At 47.1% G+C, this 19,828-nt stretch overlaps 1 protein-coding gene across 6 annotated transcripts in view; it reads right to left on the bottom strand.

Annotated features, from left to right (window-relative positions):
- The window catches only part of LOC119978108 (suppressor of tumorigenicity 7 protein homolog), a 150,675-nt gene extending 149,408 nt beyond the window's left edge, over window positions 1-1,267 (bottom strand). The window contains exon 1 of one of the 6 annotated variants that reach the window (XR_005463389.1): window positions 974-1,266. Coding sequence is in view for 4 of the 6 variants with exons in the window: in XM_038819504.1 (XP_038675432.1) it covers window positions 974-995 (22 nt within the window). In the remaining 2 variants the exon portion in view is untranslated. Of the gene's footprint in view, window positions 1-973 lie in introns of all 6 variants that reach the window. The other 5 variants (XM_038819504.1, XM_038819502.1, XM_038819501.1 and 2 more) reach the window with 5 other exon arrangements.
- Window positions 1,268-19,828: the final 18,561 nt, after the last annotated feature.

Here is a 19,828-nt window from a genome sequence, read left to right as displayed (position 1 = left end):
GAAATAGACTCTCTTGGGTCACATGATGTGATCATTGCGAGTTATTTGGTTACTTAATGTTGGCAAATATTTGATAAGCCACGACAGGCACCTCGAGTACAATTAGCCATCTGGACAGTCAGCCATTTCTCCTGCGCAACCTTTGCCTTTAACGGAGGAAAAGGTTCCAAAGGTGCCCCACAGGTTAACCATTTGGGGATAGAAGACTGATTCTTTGCAACGTGTTTTTTTAATGGTACCCAAGAGCAGCAGAACTTCCATTTATATAGTGCCTTTCCCGACCTCAGGATGTCCCAAAGCACTTTACAACCAACTGAGTACTTTTGAAATGCAGTTGCTGCTGCGTTGCAAGGGCAATATTGGAAATAGCAACCGCAATAAAATCACACACAGCAGTAAAATTAGAGGGTCTATCCAATCTGGCAACCTCGTGTCGAGTCTGTTGACCTAGTTCTAGGGTCATGGTCAAAGCTGATTTCCCTTCTCTTCTCTCCATTCTTTTCCCTGATATTTTCAAGGGGTGGTTATAAAGCAATTTAACCCCCACCACCCTCCCATCGATCGCAAACACAGCTCCTTTTGCAGGCTTTCTGGAAAGAGGCGCGCCAGAGGAACAAAGATCGGCTCCTTGCTGTAGACCAGCAGAGAGCCGGGGGGGGGTGCCAAATCTGACCAAAAATTAATCAAGCATTAATGGTTTGCTACAAAATGGAAGCATTTTTCGGTCAGGGACGGGCATGATTCTCATCCAAGACTGCCAGTCTCGGAGCACTGCGAGAGATCGGCACATGGCTTGCACATTCCCCCGGCTCTACCATGCACAACTCTCAGTGAAACCATTTTGAACAGACACGCCATTCTTTACAGATTAATACTGCGTTACAAAAAAAAATGCAGTCCTTCCAATCGACAGGATGGCTTTTAAATATGGGTTTAAATTAAAGACTCCGTACACCGCGGAGACAATACCTACAGGAAGAGTCGGCGTTGAACATGTCTGGCGCAGTTGCAAGAACAAGTTGGAAGATCCAGGCTCTGGGAGGGGAGGGGGGAATAGACCTTAGAAGACGCCTTCTCTCTGAGCCTCAGGAGCCTCTAGGTCTCTCGCACAGACAGAACTAGGCAGTCTCTTCTCTGAATGGCGATGAAAGTGAAACTGAGCGAGATTGGACAGAGAGGGAAGGGAGGCGTGTTGCTACTTTGCTCTCCCGCTTTACAGAACACAAACACACAAGGATTGAGCGAGAGTCCGTCTGGCATCGATGCTTTGGGGGGGGGGGTGGGGAGGTGGACGGGAGGAGTGTCTGGCAGGGCAGACCGAGGCAATGACACGTACAGAGAGCCAAATATCTGGAACTGATAGGAAACACAAACAGTGTGTGTAGTGCATGACGCAAAACGCACAAGTGTGAGGCTGGAGCCACGTTTGCGGACTGCTTGTTGACAAATCATTCTTCCAACATGCAACCCTACTGGAAAAACGAACCCTGATTAAAAACACTCTTGATGCTCATCCTGAAGGTTCAAGTGACCATTGAAATATGTGATGTGATAGTGGCCCACAGACAGCAAGTTCTTATGGCTACTGAAAGATGCACTTTTACAGACTCCATCAGTGAAATCAAAAGCTATTCATTAATAAGAATTGGCAGCAGTCTCATTGTTGTGACTAGCTCCCAAACTGTCTCTTTGCCCAAGAGACTCTCTCACCATGGTGTTATTCCACATTGAGTCCCGATTAGTCACAGGCTATGTGACCCTTACTCTGCTGTGTTGCCCTTCAAGGGATAATCTTTATCTCTCCCCCTTCAAGTCCTTTATACAATTTCAAGATCTAATTCACTCAGTCCTAAATGTGCAAAAGTGTCATCGGACTCTAAACGTTAGCTCTCTTCTCTCCCTACAGATGCTGCCAGACCTGCTGAGATTTTCCAGCATTTTCTCTTTCATTATATACCCGAGTTGGACAATTCTAAATCGAGTCTTGGGGAGGTTATGTTTCTTGTTGAGCAGCGCAATTCTGTAGTTTGAGGCAACGTTAACAGGAACTGCAATACAGGTAATGGCACAGGCACTGTATAATTCAGTTAAGAATTAGGCTCTCTGCCTGGTACAGGAATGACTACTCTTGCTCTATGATGACATCCTGACAACTCAATTTATTCTTGTGAGTAAAGAATGGTTTAATTTCTTCAGAAACTGGCTCATTTATCCATCCTGTAAGTATTGCGTCTCTCACTTTGGATAGAAATGGATCGCTATTCCTGATCTGCTTCACCAAGACTGGCTCCTGCTCTGCTTTGCCAAAACTGGCAATGTCTATAAAATGTAATGCCATAATGATTTATTGTGGTACAGGTACTTTCTTGCAAGGGTAGGTGGCTAAAAGCATCCGCATTCATTATGTGTGGCCCAGGTTGGTGCTTGAAAACATATTCATAGGCGAACAGAATTAACGCCTGTCGTTGAATTCTTGCTAAGGTAGTCTTCTCATCGTTGAAGAGACCCAAGAGCGGTTGTGGTCAAAAACTATGGTGAGGTGTCTACCATATAAGTACTAGTGGAATTTCTTGACGCCAAAGACTATTGATAGTCCTTCCTTTTCAATTTGTGAGCAGTCTTTTACAGCCTCTGAAGGGTTCTTGATACATACCTTATTGGTCTTTCAGAGCCGTTGCCCATTTGTGGGACAACACAGCACCAACACCAATATGGAGAGGCGTCGCAGGTCAATATCAGTTCTTTAGATGGGTTGAATTCTGCTAACAGGTTTGAGGAATGCAGCAATTGTTTTACTCTGCTGAAAGATTCCTCCTGGGGTGCCTTCCAAGACCAGCGATGGTGTTCAAGGGGGCCAATACCATTGAGATGTTTGGTTAAAAAAAAGTCCATAGTAGTTTACCATCCCCAAAAGATATTTGAGTTTAGTTGTGTTTGTGGGGCAGCCACCTCTTTTATCACCTTGACCTTGTCTTCCACAGGGTGTAATCCATGTGTATCTACACAGTTCCCCAGGTAGGTCACCTCAGTGGCTTGAAAGATCCACTTCTCTTTCTTGAGGCGAACTCCAGCCTCCTGAAATCTCTTTAATGCCTCGTCTAAATTTGCTAAATGCTCGCCCTTGATCCAGTTATAAGGACATCATCAAGGTGTAGTACAACCCGCGGTAGCCCCTGTAGCAGACTCTCCCCTGTCCTTTGGAATATTGCACATGCCGAAGACACTCCAAAAGGCAGGCGGGTGTACTGGAGCAGGCCTTTGTGCATTTATCGTGACATACCCCAGGAAGCATTATCTAATCCAAGTTTCTGGTATGTGTGACTCATATCCAGCTTTGTGTAAGATTGACCTCCAGCCAGTTTTGCATATATGTCTTCAATTCTTGGGATTGGTTATTTATCCAGCTCGACAGCCTGATTAACTGTTAGCTTATAATCGCCTGAAACTCGGATGATCTTGTCCACTTTCAATACGGGGACTATAGGTGCTGCCCATTCCAAGAACTAAACAGGCTGGATAATGCCTCTTTCCTCCAACCCGTTTAACTCTGTATCCACTTTCTCTCGTAAGGCATATCGTACCAGTCACCTCTGGATCCACATAGGTCTTAGCTTGTAGCACTTTGATTTTGCCTAATTCATCGCAGAAGATGCTCTCGTATTTTCTTATCAGTTCGGGTAGTTCTCCTTCCCACACTTAAAAAACCTCAGCCCGGGCAGCATGGTGGCGCTATGGGTTAGCCCTATTGCCTCACGGCACCGAGGTCCCAGGTTCGATCTCGGCTCTGGGTCACTGTCCGTGCGGAATTTGCGCATTCTCCCCGTGTTTGCATAGGTTGGGCAGCGTGGTGGCCTAGTGGTTAGCACAACCAACTCACGGCGCTGAGGTCCCAGGTTCGATCCCGGCTCTGGGTCACTGTCCGTGTGGAGTTTGCACATTCTCCCCGTGTCTGCGTGGGTTTCGCCCCCACAACCCAAAAATGTGCAGAGTAGGTGGATTGGCCACGCTAAATTGCCCCTTAATTGGAAAAAATAATTGGCTAATCTAAATTTTAAAAAAAAGAAAAAAAAAAAAAAGTGTTTGCATGGGTTTCATCCCCACAACCCAAATATGTGCAGGCTAGGTGGATTGGCCACGCTAAGTTGCCTCTTAATTGGAAAAAATTGATCGGGTACTCTAAATTTGTAAAAAAACCTCAGCCCAATTCAACCTGATTTCTTTAAACCAATCGCAGCTGAGAAGGCTTGGTCCTTCACCCATCACTATTATCATGGGGAGCTGGGTAGACTGTTGTCCATGGCTTGCAGGTACCATGGAGGTGCCTTTTATTTTGATTGCTTCTCCCATATAAGTCTTCAACTTGGCTAAAGTGATCTTCAAGTTCTATGGGAGGACTCCCTATCTAAGGTACTGAAATGTACCCTCATCCAACAAAATGGCTGATGCCCTGTATCCACAGCCATCTGAAAAGACTTACCATTTACCTGGAGTATTTTTAGTAATAGGGTCTATCATGCCTGTTTTTAGATTAAACATAGAGTGAATATCAGAATCACTGGTGTTAAGCTCTTCCACATTGTATAATTGTAACATCTTGGTTGATTGATTACTCAGCGACCTTGACTTAGCTCTGCATATATATTATAAATTTAGAGTACCCAATTATTTTTTTCCAATTAAGGGGCAATTTAGTGTGGCCAGTCTACCTAACCTGCACATCTTTGAGTTGTGGGGGCAAAACCCACGCAGACACCGGGAGAATGTGCAAACTCCACACGCCAGACAGTGACCTGGGGCTGGGATCGAATAGGGGTCCTCAGCACCGTAGGAAGCAGTGCGAACCAGAGCACCCCCATGCCAGCCAATAATGCACTTTCATAGAGTTCATTAGTGAAAACCAAAGATATTTATTACTAAAAATCGTACAACAACCTCATGACTAGCTAGCTCCAAAATGTTGCTTTGATTGATTGATATTTATTGTCACGTACCGAAGTACAGTGAAAAGCATTTTTCTGCAACCAAGGGAACGTACACAGTACATACATAGTAAACAAAAGACTAATCGGCAGAGTACATTGGCAAATGGTACATCAACAAATAGAGATTGATTACAGTGCGGAACAATGGCCAAACAAGCAATGTGAGGAAGAGCAGCATAGGGTGTCGTGAATAGTGTTCTTACAGGGAACAGATCAGTCCGAGGGAGAGTCGATGAGGAGTCTAGTTGCTGTGGGGAAGAAGCTGATCCTATGTCTGGATGTGCGGGTCTTCAGACTTCTGTATCTTCTGCCTGATAGAAGGATCTTGAAGTGAGCAAAGCCTGGTGTGAGGGGTCTCTGACAATGCTGTCTGCCTTCCTGACGCAGCGGGAGGTGTAGCCAGAATCAATGAGAGGATGGCAAGCTTGTGTGATGTGTTAGGCTGAGTTCACCACACTCTGCAGTTTCTTGCCTTCTTGGGCCAAGCAGTTGCCATACCAAGCTGTGATCCATCTAGATAGGATGCTCTCTATGGCACATCTGTAGAGGTTTGTGAGAGTCAATGCAGACATGCTGAATTTCTTTAGCTGGCTATGGAAATGGCTGAAAAAGGTACATAAGAGCTGCTGAGTGCACAAAATCTCTCTGTCCACCAGTTAGTCCAGGAATGTGCAGCCATCTGTGATGCAAAAACCCCCAGTGATTCCACACCGAGTCCCGATTGGCTGCATGGGCCATGTTGCCCTTCAAGCGACAATCATCACAGGTTACTTGTTCCACAGTCTGTTGGCCAATGGTAATAGTTTGTATGCCAGGAATATTCTTCAGAATCTGATATTTCAGATCTGTCCTGAGTTTACTGATATTCAACAGTAGGGGTCAGGCAGCTCATTGTATCTGTGTCGGCTCTTTAAAATAGCTTTCCTATTAGATCCCCTCTGACCTGCATTTATCCCCCTTTCAAGTACAGTATTTATCCAATTTACCTTTGAAGGTTATTATTGAATATGCTTCCACCATCTTTTTAGGCAGTGTATCTCAGATCATAACCACTGGCTACATGAAAAAAAAATTCTCTACTCCCCTCTGGCTCTATATCAATTCATTTTAATTTGTGTTCTCTAGTTACTGACCCTCTGCCAGTAGAAATTGTTTCTCCTTATTTATTCTATCAAACCCATTATAATTTTGAAAATCTCTGTTAAATCTCCCCTTAATCTTCCCTGCTTGAAGTGCACCAATCCCAGCTTCTCCAGTCTCTCTACACAGCTATATCTCTCATCCAGTCTGACAAACCATCTCTGCATTCTCTCCAAGGTTTGTGTTTGATGGTCTTAGCGACAGTTTTGGCAGATTAACTGGCACCGAAGCCAGAGAATGGAAATTATCAGCCCAGGTTCCCAAGCCAATCAATACAATGTGACCCCATGGGAGGTGCATGTGCGCCGATTGACTGATGGCTGCTCCCAGCTATATTGTGATGCCCCCACTGAGGAATAGCTAGCCAATATGCCCTTCCGATGTCATACATGGCATTACCAGTCAGGCAGGTAACACCTGCAGCACCTCTTTGGATGTTTCTAAGGCAAAGATAGATAGATTTTTGAACAGTAAAGGAATTAAAGGTTATGGTGAACGGGCGGGTAAGTGGAGCTGAGTCCACAAAAAGATCAGCCACCATCTTATTGCTTGGCAGAGCAGACTCAAGGGGCCAGATGGCCTACTTCTGCTCCTAATTCTTATGTTCTTATAAGAAAACATGATTCACCATTTTCAAGAACAAAGGGGAACATTTGAGGAATCAACCCGGCATCTTGTTTGAATGATGTATTAGCTGTAAGGATGGTCAAGTTACGCTTTCCATCAAAATGTTTTTAATCGCAAGCTGGTTTCATGGCAGACAATTGCCAGCTAGGAACATGCCATCTAGTTTTTTTTTTACATAATTTTTATTGGAATTTTTTACAGAAAATATAAAACATAACGACAAACAATGAAATGCAACAAAATAACCCATAATAACTGTAACACCCCCAGACCGTATCGACACATGTATCACATCCCCCCACCCCCCCCCCACCCCCCCAACCCCAATGAACAACAAAAGAACTTAAAAATAAATTAAAATTAAACAAACAAACATAGTCATTGTCCCTCCCCCTTCCCCTTTTCCCTCCCCCTTCCCCTTTTCCCTCCCCCTCCCCCCCGGATTGCTGCTGCTACTGTCCCTGTACCCTTTCGTTGAGCCAGAAAGTCGAGAAAAGGTTGCCACGGCCTAAAGAACCCTTGTACCGACCCTCTCAGGGCGAATTTGACCTTCTCTAGCTTAATGAAACCCGCCATGTCATTGATCCAGGTCTCCACGCTTGGGGGCCTCGCATTCTTCCATTGTAGCAAGATCCTTCGCCGGGCTACTAGGGACGCAAAGGCCAGCACACCGGCCTCTTTCGCCTCCTGCACTCCCGGCTCCACCCCAACCCCAAAAATCGCGAATCCCCATCCTGGCTTGACCCTGGATCCCACCACCCTCGACACCGTCCTCGCCACCCCCTTCCAGAACTCCTCCAGTGCCGGGCATGCCCAGAACATATGGGCATGGTTCGCTGGACTCCCTGAGCACCTGACACACCTGTCTTCACCCCCAAAGAACCTACTCATCCTCGTCCCAGTCATGTGGGCCCGGTGCAGCACCTTGAATTGGATGAGGCTAAGCCGCGCACACGAGGAGGAAGAATTAACCCTCTCCAGAGCATCAGCCCATGTCCCGTCTTCGATCTGTTCTCCCAGTTCCCCCTCCCACTTAGCTTTCGGCTCCTCTACTGACGCCTCCTCCGCCTCCTGCATAACCTTGTAGATATCAGATATCTTCCCCTCTCCGACCCAGACCCCCAAAAGCACCCTGTCGCTCACCCCCCTCGTGGGAAGCGAAGGGAATCTCTCCACCTGCCGCCTAGCAAATGCCTTTACCTGCAGATACCTGAACATGTTCCCCGGGGGGAGCCCAAATTTCTCCTCCAACTCCCCCAGGCTCGCAAACCTCCCATCAATAAACAAGTCCCTCAGCTGTCTGATGCCCGCTCTGTGCCAACCCTGAAATCCCCCATCAATGTTCCCCGGGGCGAACCTATGGTTCCCCCTTAACGGAGCCTCCATCGAGCCCCCCACTTCTCCCCTATGTCGCCTCCACTGCCCCCAAATCTTGAGGGTAGCCGCCACCACCGGACTCGTGGTATACCTCGTAGGAGGGAGCGGCCACGGCGCCGTTACCAGGGCCCCCAGACTTGTATCTCCACAGGACGCCCTCTCCATCCGTTTCCATGCTGTCCCCTCCCCCTCCATTACCCACTTGCGCACCATCGACACATTGGCCGCCCAATAATACCCCGAGAGATTGGGTTACGCCAGCCCCCCCCCCCCATCTCTACCCCGCTCCAAGAAGACCCTCTTCACCCGCGGGGTCCCATGCGCCCAAACAAAGCTCATGATGCTGCTAGTCACCCTTCTAAAAAAGGCCCTAGGGATAAAGATGGGCAAACACTGAAAAAGGAACAAGAACCTCGGGAGAAACGTCATTTTGACGGACTGCACTCTACCCGCCAACGATAGCGGCACCATGTCCCACCTTTTAAATTCCTCCTCCATCTGCTCCACCAGCCTGGTAAAATTAAGCTTATGGAGAGTCCCCCAACTCCTGGCCACCCAGGTATCTGAAACTCTTCACTGCCCTCTTAAATGGGAGTCTCCCAATTCCCTCCTCCTGATCACCCGGGTGTATTACAAAGACCTCACTCTTGCCTAAATTTAACTTATAGCCCGAGAAGCCCCCAAATTCCGCTAACAGCTCCATCACCCCCGGCATTCCCCCTTCTGGATCCGCCACATACAACAGCAGGTCGTCCGCATACAGCGATACACGATGTTCCTCCCCACCCCGCACCAGACCCCTCCATCTCCCTGACTCCCTCAACGCCATAGCCAAAGGTTCAATCGCCAATGCAAAGAGCAAGGGGGACAGGGGGCACCCCTGCCTGGTCCCACGGTAGAGCTTAAAGTACTTCGATCTCCTTTCATTGGTAACTACACTTGCCATCGGAGCTGCGTAGAGCAGCCTCACCCATTTGATGAATCCCTCCCCGAATCCGAACCGCTCCAGCACCTCCCACAGGTACCCCCACCCAACTCTATCAAACGCTTTCTCCGCATCCAGCGCCACCACTATCTCCGCCTCCCCCTCCACTGCCGGCATCATAATAACATTTAGCAGTCTCCGCACATTCGTGTTGAGCTGCCGTCCCTTGACAAATCCTGTCTGATCCTCGTGTATCACCCCTGGCACACAGTCCTCTATCCTGGTGGCCAGGATCTTCGCCAGCAACTTAGCGTCAACATTGAGGAGCGAGATAGGCCTGTATGATCCACACTGCAAGGGGTCCTTATCCCGCTTCAGGATCAGAGAGATCAGTGCCCGCGACATCGTCGGGGGCAAAGCCCCCCCCTCCCATGCCTCATTGAAGGCTCGCACCAACAGGGGGCCCACCAGATCCGCATACTTTTTATAAAATTCCACTGGGAACCCGTCCGGCCCCGGCGCCTTACCTGACTGCATTTGCCCTGACTAGCTCCTCCAACTCTATCGGCGCCCCCAGCCCCTCTTCCAGCTCCTCTTGAACCCTTGGGAAACATAGCCTGTTCATGAAGCTCTCCATCCCCCCTCTCCCCATCGGAGGTTCTGACCGGTACAGTTCCTCGTAGAAGTCCCTAAAGACCCCATTTACTTCTGTCCCCTTCTGCACTACATTCCCACCCCTATCCGTCACTCCACCAATTTCCCTAGCCGCATCTCGCCTGCGGAGCTGATGCGCCAACATCCTGCTCGCCTTCTCCCCATACTCATATACCGCGCCCTGCGACCTCCTCCACTGTGTCTCCGCCTTTCTGGTGGTCAACAAGTCAAATTTGGCCTGCAAACTACGCCGTTCCCCCAGCATCCCCTCCTCCGGTGCCTCCGCGTTTCTCCTGTCCACATCCAGGAGCTCCCCCACCAGTCTCTCCCTCTCCTTCCTCTCCCGCCTTTCCCTATGGGCCCGGATGGAGATCAGCTCCCCCCGGATCACTGCTTTCAGAGCATCCCAGACCTTCCCCACCCGGACCTCTCCCGTGTCGTTGGTATCAAGATACCCCTCAATACTTCCCCGGACCCTCCTACACACCTCCTCATCAGCCAGCATCCCCACATCCAGGCGCCAGAGCGGGCGCTGGTCCTGCGCCTCCCCCATCTCCAGATCAACCCAGTGCGGAGCATGGTCTGAAATCGCTATGGCCGAATACTCTGCATCCTGCACCTTCGGGATCAATCCCCTGCTCAGGACGAAAAAAATCTATTCGGGAATAGACCCTATGGACATGGGAGAAAAAGGAATACTCCCGCGCTCTCGGCCTCCCAAACCTCCAGGGATCCACCCCTCCCATCTGGTTCATAAACCCCCTCAGCACTTTGGCCGCCGCCGGTCTCCTACCCGTCCTTGAACTGGACTGGTCCAGTGAGGGATCCAGCACTGTGTTAAAGTCTCCCCCCATGATCAGGCCCCCCGCCTCCAGGTCCGGAATGCGGCCCAACAAGCACCTCATTAGGCCGGCATCATCCCAATTCGGGGCATATACATTAACTAGCACCACTTTCTCTCCCTGCAGCCTACCCTTCACCATAATATATCTGCCCTCGTTGTCCGACACCACCTCAGCCGCCTCGAACGCCACCCTCTTCCCCACCAGAATCGCCACCCCCCGGTTCTTCGCGTCCAATCCTGAGTGAAAAACCTGCCCCATCAACCCCTTCCTCAGACGAACCTGGTCCGCCACCTTCAAGTGGGTCTCCTGGAGCATAGCCACGTCCGCCTTCAGCCCCTTCAGATGAGAAAATACCCTAGTTCTCTTAACCGGCCCATTCAGCCCCCTCACGTTCCAGGTAATCAGCCGGATCAGAGGGCAACCTGCCCCTCTCCCCCGCCGGTTAGCCATAGCTTATCGACTGCTCACCTCAGGCCAGCTCGCCCCGCCTGACCCGTTCCCCATGGCGATAACGCCTCTCCTCTTCCCCCCCCGGCCCACACCAGCTCCTTCCTGGCCATTCCAGCAGCAACCCGGTATCCCCCCCCCCCCCCCCCCCCCCAGGCTAGGACCCCTCCTAGCTGCGACGCACCCTCCATGGTACTTCTGTGAGTCAGCTGACTTCTGCTGACCCGGCAGCTCCCGCCAAAACCCATCTCCTCCCGGCATGGGGTCATCCCCCTCTTGCCACACCTCCTTGGCACCGCTTCAGCGGGGGAAAGAAAACCAGTGAAGGCCACGCCCCCACCTCCGCCCCCCCGCCCCGCAGCGCGGACATCCAGAGGAAAGCCCGCGCTTTCACACTGCCACACCCCACCCCTCTGATGCAGCGCCTCAAAATCCAGTTTCACCCCAACCCCGTACAGAAGAGAACATATAAAGCACATACCCCCAACGTTCCCCACATACCCCACACCCATACCCAACAGACAAACCCACCCAGAAACAGAGCAAAAAGAAAACCAGCATAAAAATAACACCTGTCAAAACTGAAGAACAGCAACAGCGAAAACAGCAACGGCCATAGTGTGTCCCCAGACCCTAGTTCGAGTCCAGCTTCTCCGCCTGTACAAAGGCACACGCCTCCTCCGGGGACTCGAAGTAGTGGTGCCGGTCCTTATATGTCACCCACAGACGCGCAGGCTGCAGCATTCCAAATCTGACCTGCTTGGCATGCAGCACCGCCTTCGTCCGGTTGAACCCGGCCCGCCACTTTGCCACCTCCGCACTCCAGTCCTGGTAGATTTGCATCACCGAATTCTCCCACTTGCTGCTCCTCTCTTTCTTGGCCCAGCACAGCACACACTCCCGGTCACTAAATCGATGGAACCGCACCAGCACCGCCCGCGGGGGTTCATTTGCCTTAGGCCTCCTGGCCAGCACTCTGTGAGCTCCCTCAAGCTCCAGGGGCAAATGGAAGGACCCCGCTCGGAACATGCCATCTAGTTAATGTGTGACTGGACACAACAATAGGTTAGCAATTGTGACGTGGATACTGATAATTTATCAATAGTTAATCTGAGTACCGAGAACCAACAGTCAGTATATTTTACTTAAACCACAGATTACGACATGGATAAGAACTGCAATTTGGGTCATCACCCTGCCATTATTATAGTGTTGCTTTTCATAAAGCAAAATAAATTTGATCTAGAATTAATTTAACCGTACAGCTAATCACAGAATTACAAATGTTTACAGCACAGGTGACCATTGTGCCTGCACTCACTCTTTGCTCCAGCAAGTCAATACTAGCCTCGACTGTCTTATCTTTCTCCATAGCACTGTATCTTCCTCTGCTTCAAATATTTATCCAATTGCCCTTAATTTTCTCTGAATTAATCATTCCTTGTGACAAAGCATTCCATGCTTCAGCTATTCATCTTTCCCTATTAATTCTGTCAAAACCTTTCTTAAAAATGAGAAAGAACCAACATTAAAAGTGAAATGAAGAGCGAGTACAACATGGCACTGAGAATAGTTGACCCCAGGATTAATTTAAGATATAGTTATTTGAAGCAGAGGAAGGTTCAGGGCAGCAAAGACAAAAAGGGCTAGCTGTTGTAAAGAGCTTGTACAAACACAAAGGGCTGAAAAGCCCCCTTCTGGCCTGTAACATTTATGGTGATATTGAATAGTTTTTCAAACCCACACAAATCTAACAAGGTATTAGGGTCAGAGACTGTGGACGGAAACCACTACACGGATAGCCTTGACTTCAGCAAGGAAAATAAATCCTGTTTGAATTTCAGACGAGAAACCTCTCAATGAGGCTAACAATAGTGGAATGTGGAGGATAAAATACTTCTAGAGTCAGATGTTCATTGCTGTAGGTTTTATGTCATCGGCTGGGGTGTCCTTGTATTTTAACCCACAATTCGCTGTGCAAATATTTCATTACGAGTTCTACTTCCTACATTACAACAGTAGCGCTTTGACATATCTAGTACTCATGAAACATGCTACACAAATGCAAGTTTTTTTTCTCTGCTCAACCATTTGATAGATTTACAGAATCTAATGTTGAGCGGACTTACTATGTAAAGTCACTGAAATGGTTTATAGTAACTGGGTTCAGATCAACAGGTCCCCAAAACAAGATATAGACAATGGAACCACACCAGTAACTTTGTTCCCCCAGGCGAAGAGCATGGAGAGCCCAATCCTAAACTCAGGCCAAAATCCTCATGAGATTTATAGCAAAGGAATGGGCCATTTAGCCCAATTGATCTATGACAATGTTTATGCTCCACATGTGCTTCTTCCAGTCACAGTCTCCTCCCCTCGCTTCATCTAACCCTATCAGCATATTGGTTCCTGGGATGAGAGGGTTCTTTTACGAGGAGAGGCTGAGCAAATTCGGCTTATACTCCCTGGAATTTAGAAAAGTGAGAATTGATCTCGAAGAAACATGCAAGATTCTGAATCTTTTGTTACCAACCTGAAACGATTACTTCGTTTTTCACGTCACAGAAGCTGCCTAACCCGTTGAGGAATTCCTGTCGTTTCTGTTCTTATTATTGTGGCCTGCTATTCCTTTCACCATCAAGTACGTATCTAGTTTAAACGCATATATGCTATATAACTCAACCTCTTCATGTGGCAGCAAATTCCACATTCTCACTGCTTTCTGAGTCAAGAAGTGTTCCCTGAATTTATATCAGATTTATTAGTGACTGGCTCTGCAACCTCTAATTTGAACTTTTCCACAAGACTTACCTTATCAAACCCCTTCATAATTTTAAATATCATTATTAGGTCAGCTCTCATTCTGGTATCTCTGTAAATCTTTTTTTCATCTTTTAAAGAACGTCTATATCCTTTTTGTAATACGGACGCCAGAACTATTCACAATCACAATCCACAATATTCTAAGTGTGGTCAAACCAAAATTTTATATGAGTTTAAGATAACTTTTCTGCTTTTCAGTTCCATTCCTCTAGAAATGAACCCCCGTGCTTTCTTTCATCTGTTCTGATTAATGGTCTGTGTCTCCATAGATGCTGCTTGTCCTGCTGAGTATTTGAAACATTTTCTATGTTTATTATTGATTGTCAACTTATGTCAGTCGCTACGTTTAATGATTTGCGAATCTATTCCCTGTTTATCTCATCCTCAATCCTATGTAAACATTCATTTCCAAGTGGCTACTTATTCATATCAAAATGCACCCTCTGTATCTTGAATTTATCTGCTCACCAGTGTGTGGTTCGCTGGTTCATTCAAACGAATGGGCGGGTGCAGGAAATAGCAGGCCAAGTGAAACATGGCAACCAGGACAAGCGGAAACTATCTCCTTCCCAGCAGGAGAGCCGAAGTCAATTAAAATGATTTTCTCATGAGAAGGATCAGAGAATCACAGAATTTACAGTGCAGAAGGAAGCCATTCGTCCCATCGAGCGTGCTCCGGCCCTTGGAAAGAGCACCCTACTTAAGCCCACACCTCCATCCTATATTTTTTTTCCAATTAAGGGGCAATTTAGCATGGCCAATCCACCTACCCTGCACATCTTTGGGTTGTGGGGGGCGAAACCCAAGCAGACACGGGGTGAATGTGCAAACTCCACAAGGACAGTGACCCAGAGCCGGGATCGAACCTGGGGCCTCGGCGCCGTGAGGCAGCAGGGCTAACCCAACACACCTCCATCCTATCCCTGTAACCCAGACCCCCACCTAACCTTTTGGACATTATGGGGCAATTTAACATGGCCAATCCATCTAACTGCACATCTTTGGACTGTAGAAGAAAACCAGAGCACCCGGAAAAAACCCACGCAGACACGGGGAGAAAGTGCAAACTCCACACAGACAGTCACCCAAGACCGGAATTGAACCCAGGTCCCTGGAGCTGTGAAGCACCACTGCTAACCACTGTGCCAACATGCCGCCCAAGAATGAGGAAAATTAGGAAAACAGAAATACTGCGCTTACAGTTAAACGTCCCAGAAATGAGAAGTACCCTTTAATATTTGATGTTATTATTTACAAGTCCTTTAGAGTTGTCAGGCCTGATTTGATAGAGTTTTGCTTCGGGTGTCAGCCTTAAGAAGGGTACATTGGCCTTGGAGGCTTTTATACATTGGCCATGGAGGGAGTTAAGCAACAATTCAGCATCTGGTATTTGGTATGGAGATATTTAGCTATGGTAAGAATATGGACAAACAAGGGAAATATTTGTCGCAGATGAGTAAGTTGAGGCATAACCTGGTACAAAATAGTCAAGTGAATTAACAGAAATGGCTCTTCCTGCGGGCAATGAAGGACAATGACGCAGAATCATGGAATTTTGTATGTCAAAAGGAGTCCAAGAAAAGTTTTTTTGACACCGGGCTTTGAGATTGGAAGCACAGCGCCAGAGAAGGAAGTAAATGCAGTGACAATTTAAGTGTTTAAAGGGAGATGCATACTAAATCGAGAACTAGAGCATAGAAAGGACAAGGGATTGGCATTGAAATATGAATAAAAGACTCGATGGACCAAATGATCAAAGTCTGTTAATGTATTTGACCTATTACATCAATTGTAAATAATAATAATCTTTCTTATTGTCTCAAGTAGGCTTACACCAACACCGCAATGAAGCCACTGTGAAAATCCCCTAGTCGCCACACACACTCTGGCACCTGTTTTGAGTACACAGAGGGAGAATTCAGAATGTCCAATTCACCTAACAAGCACGTCTTTCGAGACTTGAGAGGAAACCGGAGCACCCGGAGGAAACCCACGCAGACACAGGGAGAACATACAGATTCCGCACAGACAGTGACCCAAGTGGAAATCGAACCTGGGACGCTGGTGCTGTGAAGCAACAGTGCTAACCACTGTGCTACCGTGCCGCCCAGGACCTTTGACTGGTGAAATAGTATTGATAAAATCAGTCCTGAGCACGAGTCAGTGTCCTCTGAGGAGATGAGAATTTGAAAATGACGAATAAAAAAATTCTTTCGTACAAGTTACATCATAGTCAACTCGATCAATCTCCTCACATTTCAGCTTTCCTAGCCAAAGGATTCAGAAGAAAAGAGTTGATATCATGCAACCAAAGTGCAAGAATTGGCAAAACATATCATGTGCACTGCATGAACTTAGAGGAAAATGAAAGCATAGTTATTGAATAACTACTGTACCATACTCAATGTTGATCAAGCAGCTTTGCTGGTGAACCTTTCACTGGTAAACAATATGGGCTGGTGAGTTTAAATGGCTGATGAAAGAACAGTAGATTATAAAAGAAAGTTGTCCTATTGTTAAAATCCTGGACACGTAATTTGTTTCAGAGACACTTGCATTTATATGGTACCTTTCTTTTCCAAACATTCTGAATGTGCTTCACAAATAACTAATTGCACTTGAAGCACAATCACTGTTGTTATGTAGGCAAACATACAAGCAAGTTACACACAAGGTCAAACAAACAGTAAGATAAACAAACAGCTGATCTGTTTCAATGGCCAGGACACTGGGAGCACTTCACCGCTCATCCTCAAAAGGTGCCGTTGAATCTTTAATGTCCACTCAAACAGGAACCTGGTTTGTTTCTTCATCCAAATACAGCACTTCCTACAATGTAGAACTTCCACATTGCTGCATTGAAATGTTAATCTAGATTATGTGGTTTGAGACCTGGAGTGAAAACTTATTCAGAGCTAGAAGGCTTTGAGAATGTAAACATTTCTTATGCCAACATTGATTAGTGTTGTATTAACTCCCTAACACTGATGAATTCATCATTATGGGACTGCAATTCCATGACAGCAGGCTTGCTCATGTCCTGGATGGGGAAGACACTACTGACTCTTTCCTAATCAAAGATGGAGTGCAACCGGGCTGTGTGTTGGCTCCTATCCTTTTCAGCATGATGTTCCCAGCCGTGCTTTCTGAAGCATTCCGTGTTTGCAAAAGTGGCACCTACATTAGAGACTGCAGAGATGGCAGAACAGACTGCAAGCTAAGACCAAAGTGCATGAAACCATGTTTCATGACCTTTTCACTGATGACAACGTCTTAAATTATCTATTCAGAACAAGAAATGCAACGCAGCATGACCACTTCTCATCTGCATGTGATAACATTGGCCTAATTAACACCACCGAAAAGACTGAAGTCATGTACCGGCAAGTCCCACAAACGTAGTATTTGAAGCAAACTATGACAACCAATGGTCAAAGACTTCAAGCAGCTAACAAATTTACCTAGTTTGGAGCACACTCTCCAGAGCAGTTCATATTGACAACAATGCCAGAATAACTAAAAAGGCAGGGGTGCCTTCGGCAAGCTACAAAAAGCTGTCTGTGAGAGGAGGAATTAATCTTTCAACAAAACTGACGATATTCAGAGCAGTGTTCCTCTCATTTCTCTTGGGTGCTTGTGATATATGGGCCCTTGTGATATATGGGCCCAGAATTGTTGTGGGACTCCACACTGCTCCTTTTTACTGACACTGGAATGGAACTGCACGTCTCCCCAGACTGCCGACCGGGACATGCTGAGAAATGTGCAGCACAGCTGCATCTGGGGACCCGTCTGTGTTGTGCAACAGTGTCAGGGAAAGTGTAGTCAAGCCTTGCTTCCAACAGTACCTGCCGTAAACCAGATAAATTGAAAGGACTGAACCATTTTAACAGGAGATAAGCGGGTAAGGTAGGTGGGTAAGGGGTAGGACGCTGTCAAGTACTCGGGGCGGATTGGGTGGATAGTCGGATGTTAGGTGGTAGTCAGGAGAACTAACGGTTGGAGAATATTACAGGCATAGTCATTGTATCTTATGACAGTGATTATATCCCAGTCCTTGTATCTCAGTGTGAGAGAGAGACAGTGATTATATCCCAGTCCTTGTTCTCAGTGTGAGAGAGAGACAGCGATTATATCCCAGTTCTTGTATCTCAGTGACTGTGTGAGAGAGAGAGAGAGACAGTGATTATATCCCAGTCCTTGTACCTCAGTGTGTGTGAGAGACAGTTAATATATCCCAGTCCTGGTACCTCAGTGACTGTGAGAGAGACAGTGATTATATCCCAGCTCTTGTATCTCAGCGACTGTGTGAGAGAGACAGTGATTATATCCCAGTCCTTGTATCTCAGTGACTGTGTGAGAGAGAGAGAGAGAGAGACAGTGATTATATCCCAGTCCTTGTCTCAGTGACTGTGTGAGAGAGAGAGACAGTGATTATATCCCAGTCCTTGTCTCAGTGACTGTGTGAGAGACAGTGATTATATCCCAGTCCTTGTATCTCAGAGACTGTGTGAGAGAGAGAGAGACAGTGATTATATCCCAGTCCTTGTATCTCAGTGACTGTGAGAGACAGTGATTATATCCCAGTCCTTGTATCTCAGTGTGTGAGAGAGACAGTGATTATATCCCAGTCCTTGTATCTCAGTGACTGTGAGAGACCGTGATTATACCCCAGTCCTTGTATCTCAGTGACTGTGAGAGACAGTGATTATATCCCAGTCCTTGTATCTCAGTGTGTGAGAGAGACAGTGATTATATCCCAGTCCTTGTATCTCCGTGACTGAGAGAGACAGTGATTATATCCCAGTCCTTGTCTCAGTGGCTGAGAGAGAGACAGTGATTATATCCCAGCCCTTGTATCTCAGTGACTGTGTGAGAGACAGACAGTGATTATATCCCAGTCCTTGTATCTCAGTGACTGTGAGAGACAGTGGTTATATCCCAGTCCTTGTATCTCAGTGACTGTGAGAGACACAGTGATTATATCCCAGTCCTTGTATCTCAGTGACTGTGTGTGAGAGAGATAGTGATTCTATCCCAGTCTTTGTATCTCAGTGAGTGTGAGAGAGAGAGACAGTTTTTATATCCCAGTCCTTGTATCTCAGTGACTGTGAGAGAGAGAGAGAGAGACAGTGATTATACCCAGTACTTGTATCTCAGGTGACTGTGAGAGAGACAGTGATTATATCCCAGTCCTTATATCTCAGTGACTGTGTGTGAGAGACGCAGTGATTATATCCCAGTCCTTATATCTCAGTGACTGTGTGTGAGAGACGCAGTGATTATATCCCAGTCCTTGTATCTCAGTGACTGTGTGTGAGAGACAGTGATTATACCAAGTACCTTATATCTCAGTGGCTGTGTGTGAGAGAGGCAGGGATTATATCCCAGTCCTTGCATCTCAGTGACTGTGAGAGAGAGAGAGACAGTGATTATACCCCAGTCCTTATATCTCAGTGACTGTGAGAGACAGTGATTCTCTCCCAGTTCTTGTATCTCAGTGACTGTGAGACAGACAGTGATGATATCCCAGTCCCTGTATCTCAGTGACTGTGTGAGAGAGAGAGACAGTGATTCTCTCCAAGTCCTTGTGTCTCAATGACAGTGAGAGAGTTATTATATCTCAGTCCTTGTATCTCAGTGACTGTGAGAGAGAGAGAGAGACACTGATTCTATCCCAGTCCTTGTATCTCAGTGACTGTGAGAGAGACAGTGAATATATCCCAGTCCTTGTATCTCGGTGACTGTGAGAGAGAGAGACAGTGATTATATCCCAGCCCTTGTATCTCAGTGACTGTGAGAGACACAGTGATTATATCCCAGTCCTTATATCTCAGTGACTGTGAGACAGACAGTGATGATATCCCAGTGACTGTGTGAGAGAGACAGTGATTCTCTCCAAGTCCTTGTATCTCAGTGACTGTGAGAGAGACAGTGATTCTATCCCAGTCCTTGTATCTCAGTGAGACAGACACTGATTATATCCCAGCCCCTATCTCCCACTGGTT

The sequence above is a fragment of the Scyliorhinus canicula genome, chromosome 15 (genome assembly GCF_902713615.1).
Source record: "Scyliorhinus canicula chromosome 15, sScyCan1.1, whole genome shotgun sequence".
In the NCBI taxonomy this organism is placed as follows: domain Eukaryota; kingdom Metazoa; phylum Chordata; class Chondrichthyes; order Carcharhiniformes; family Scyliorhinidae; genus Scyliorhinus; species Scyliorhinus canicula.
The sequence above is the reverse complement of the archived record's forward strand: the minus strand, read 5'-3'. Positions and strand labels throughout refer to the sequence as shown.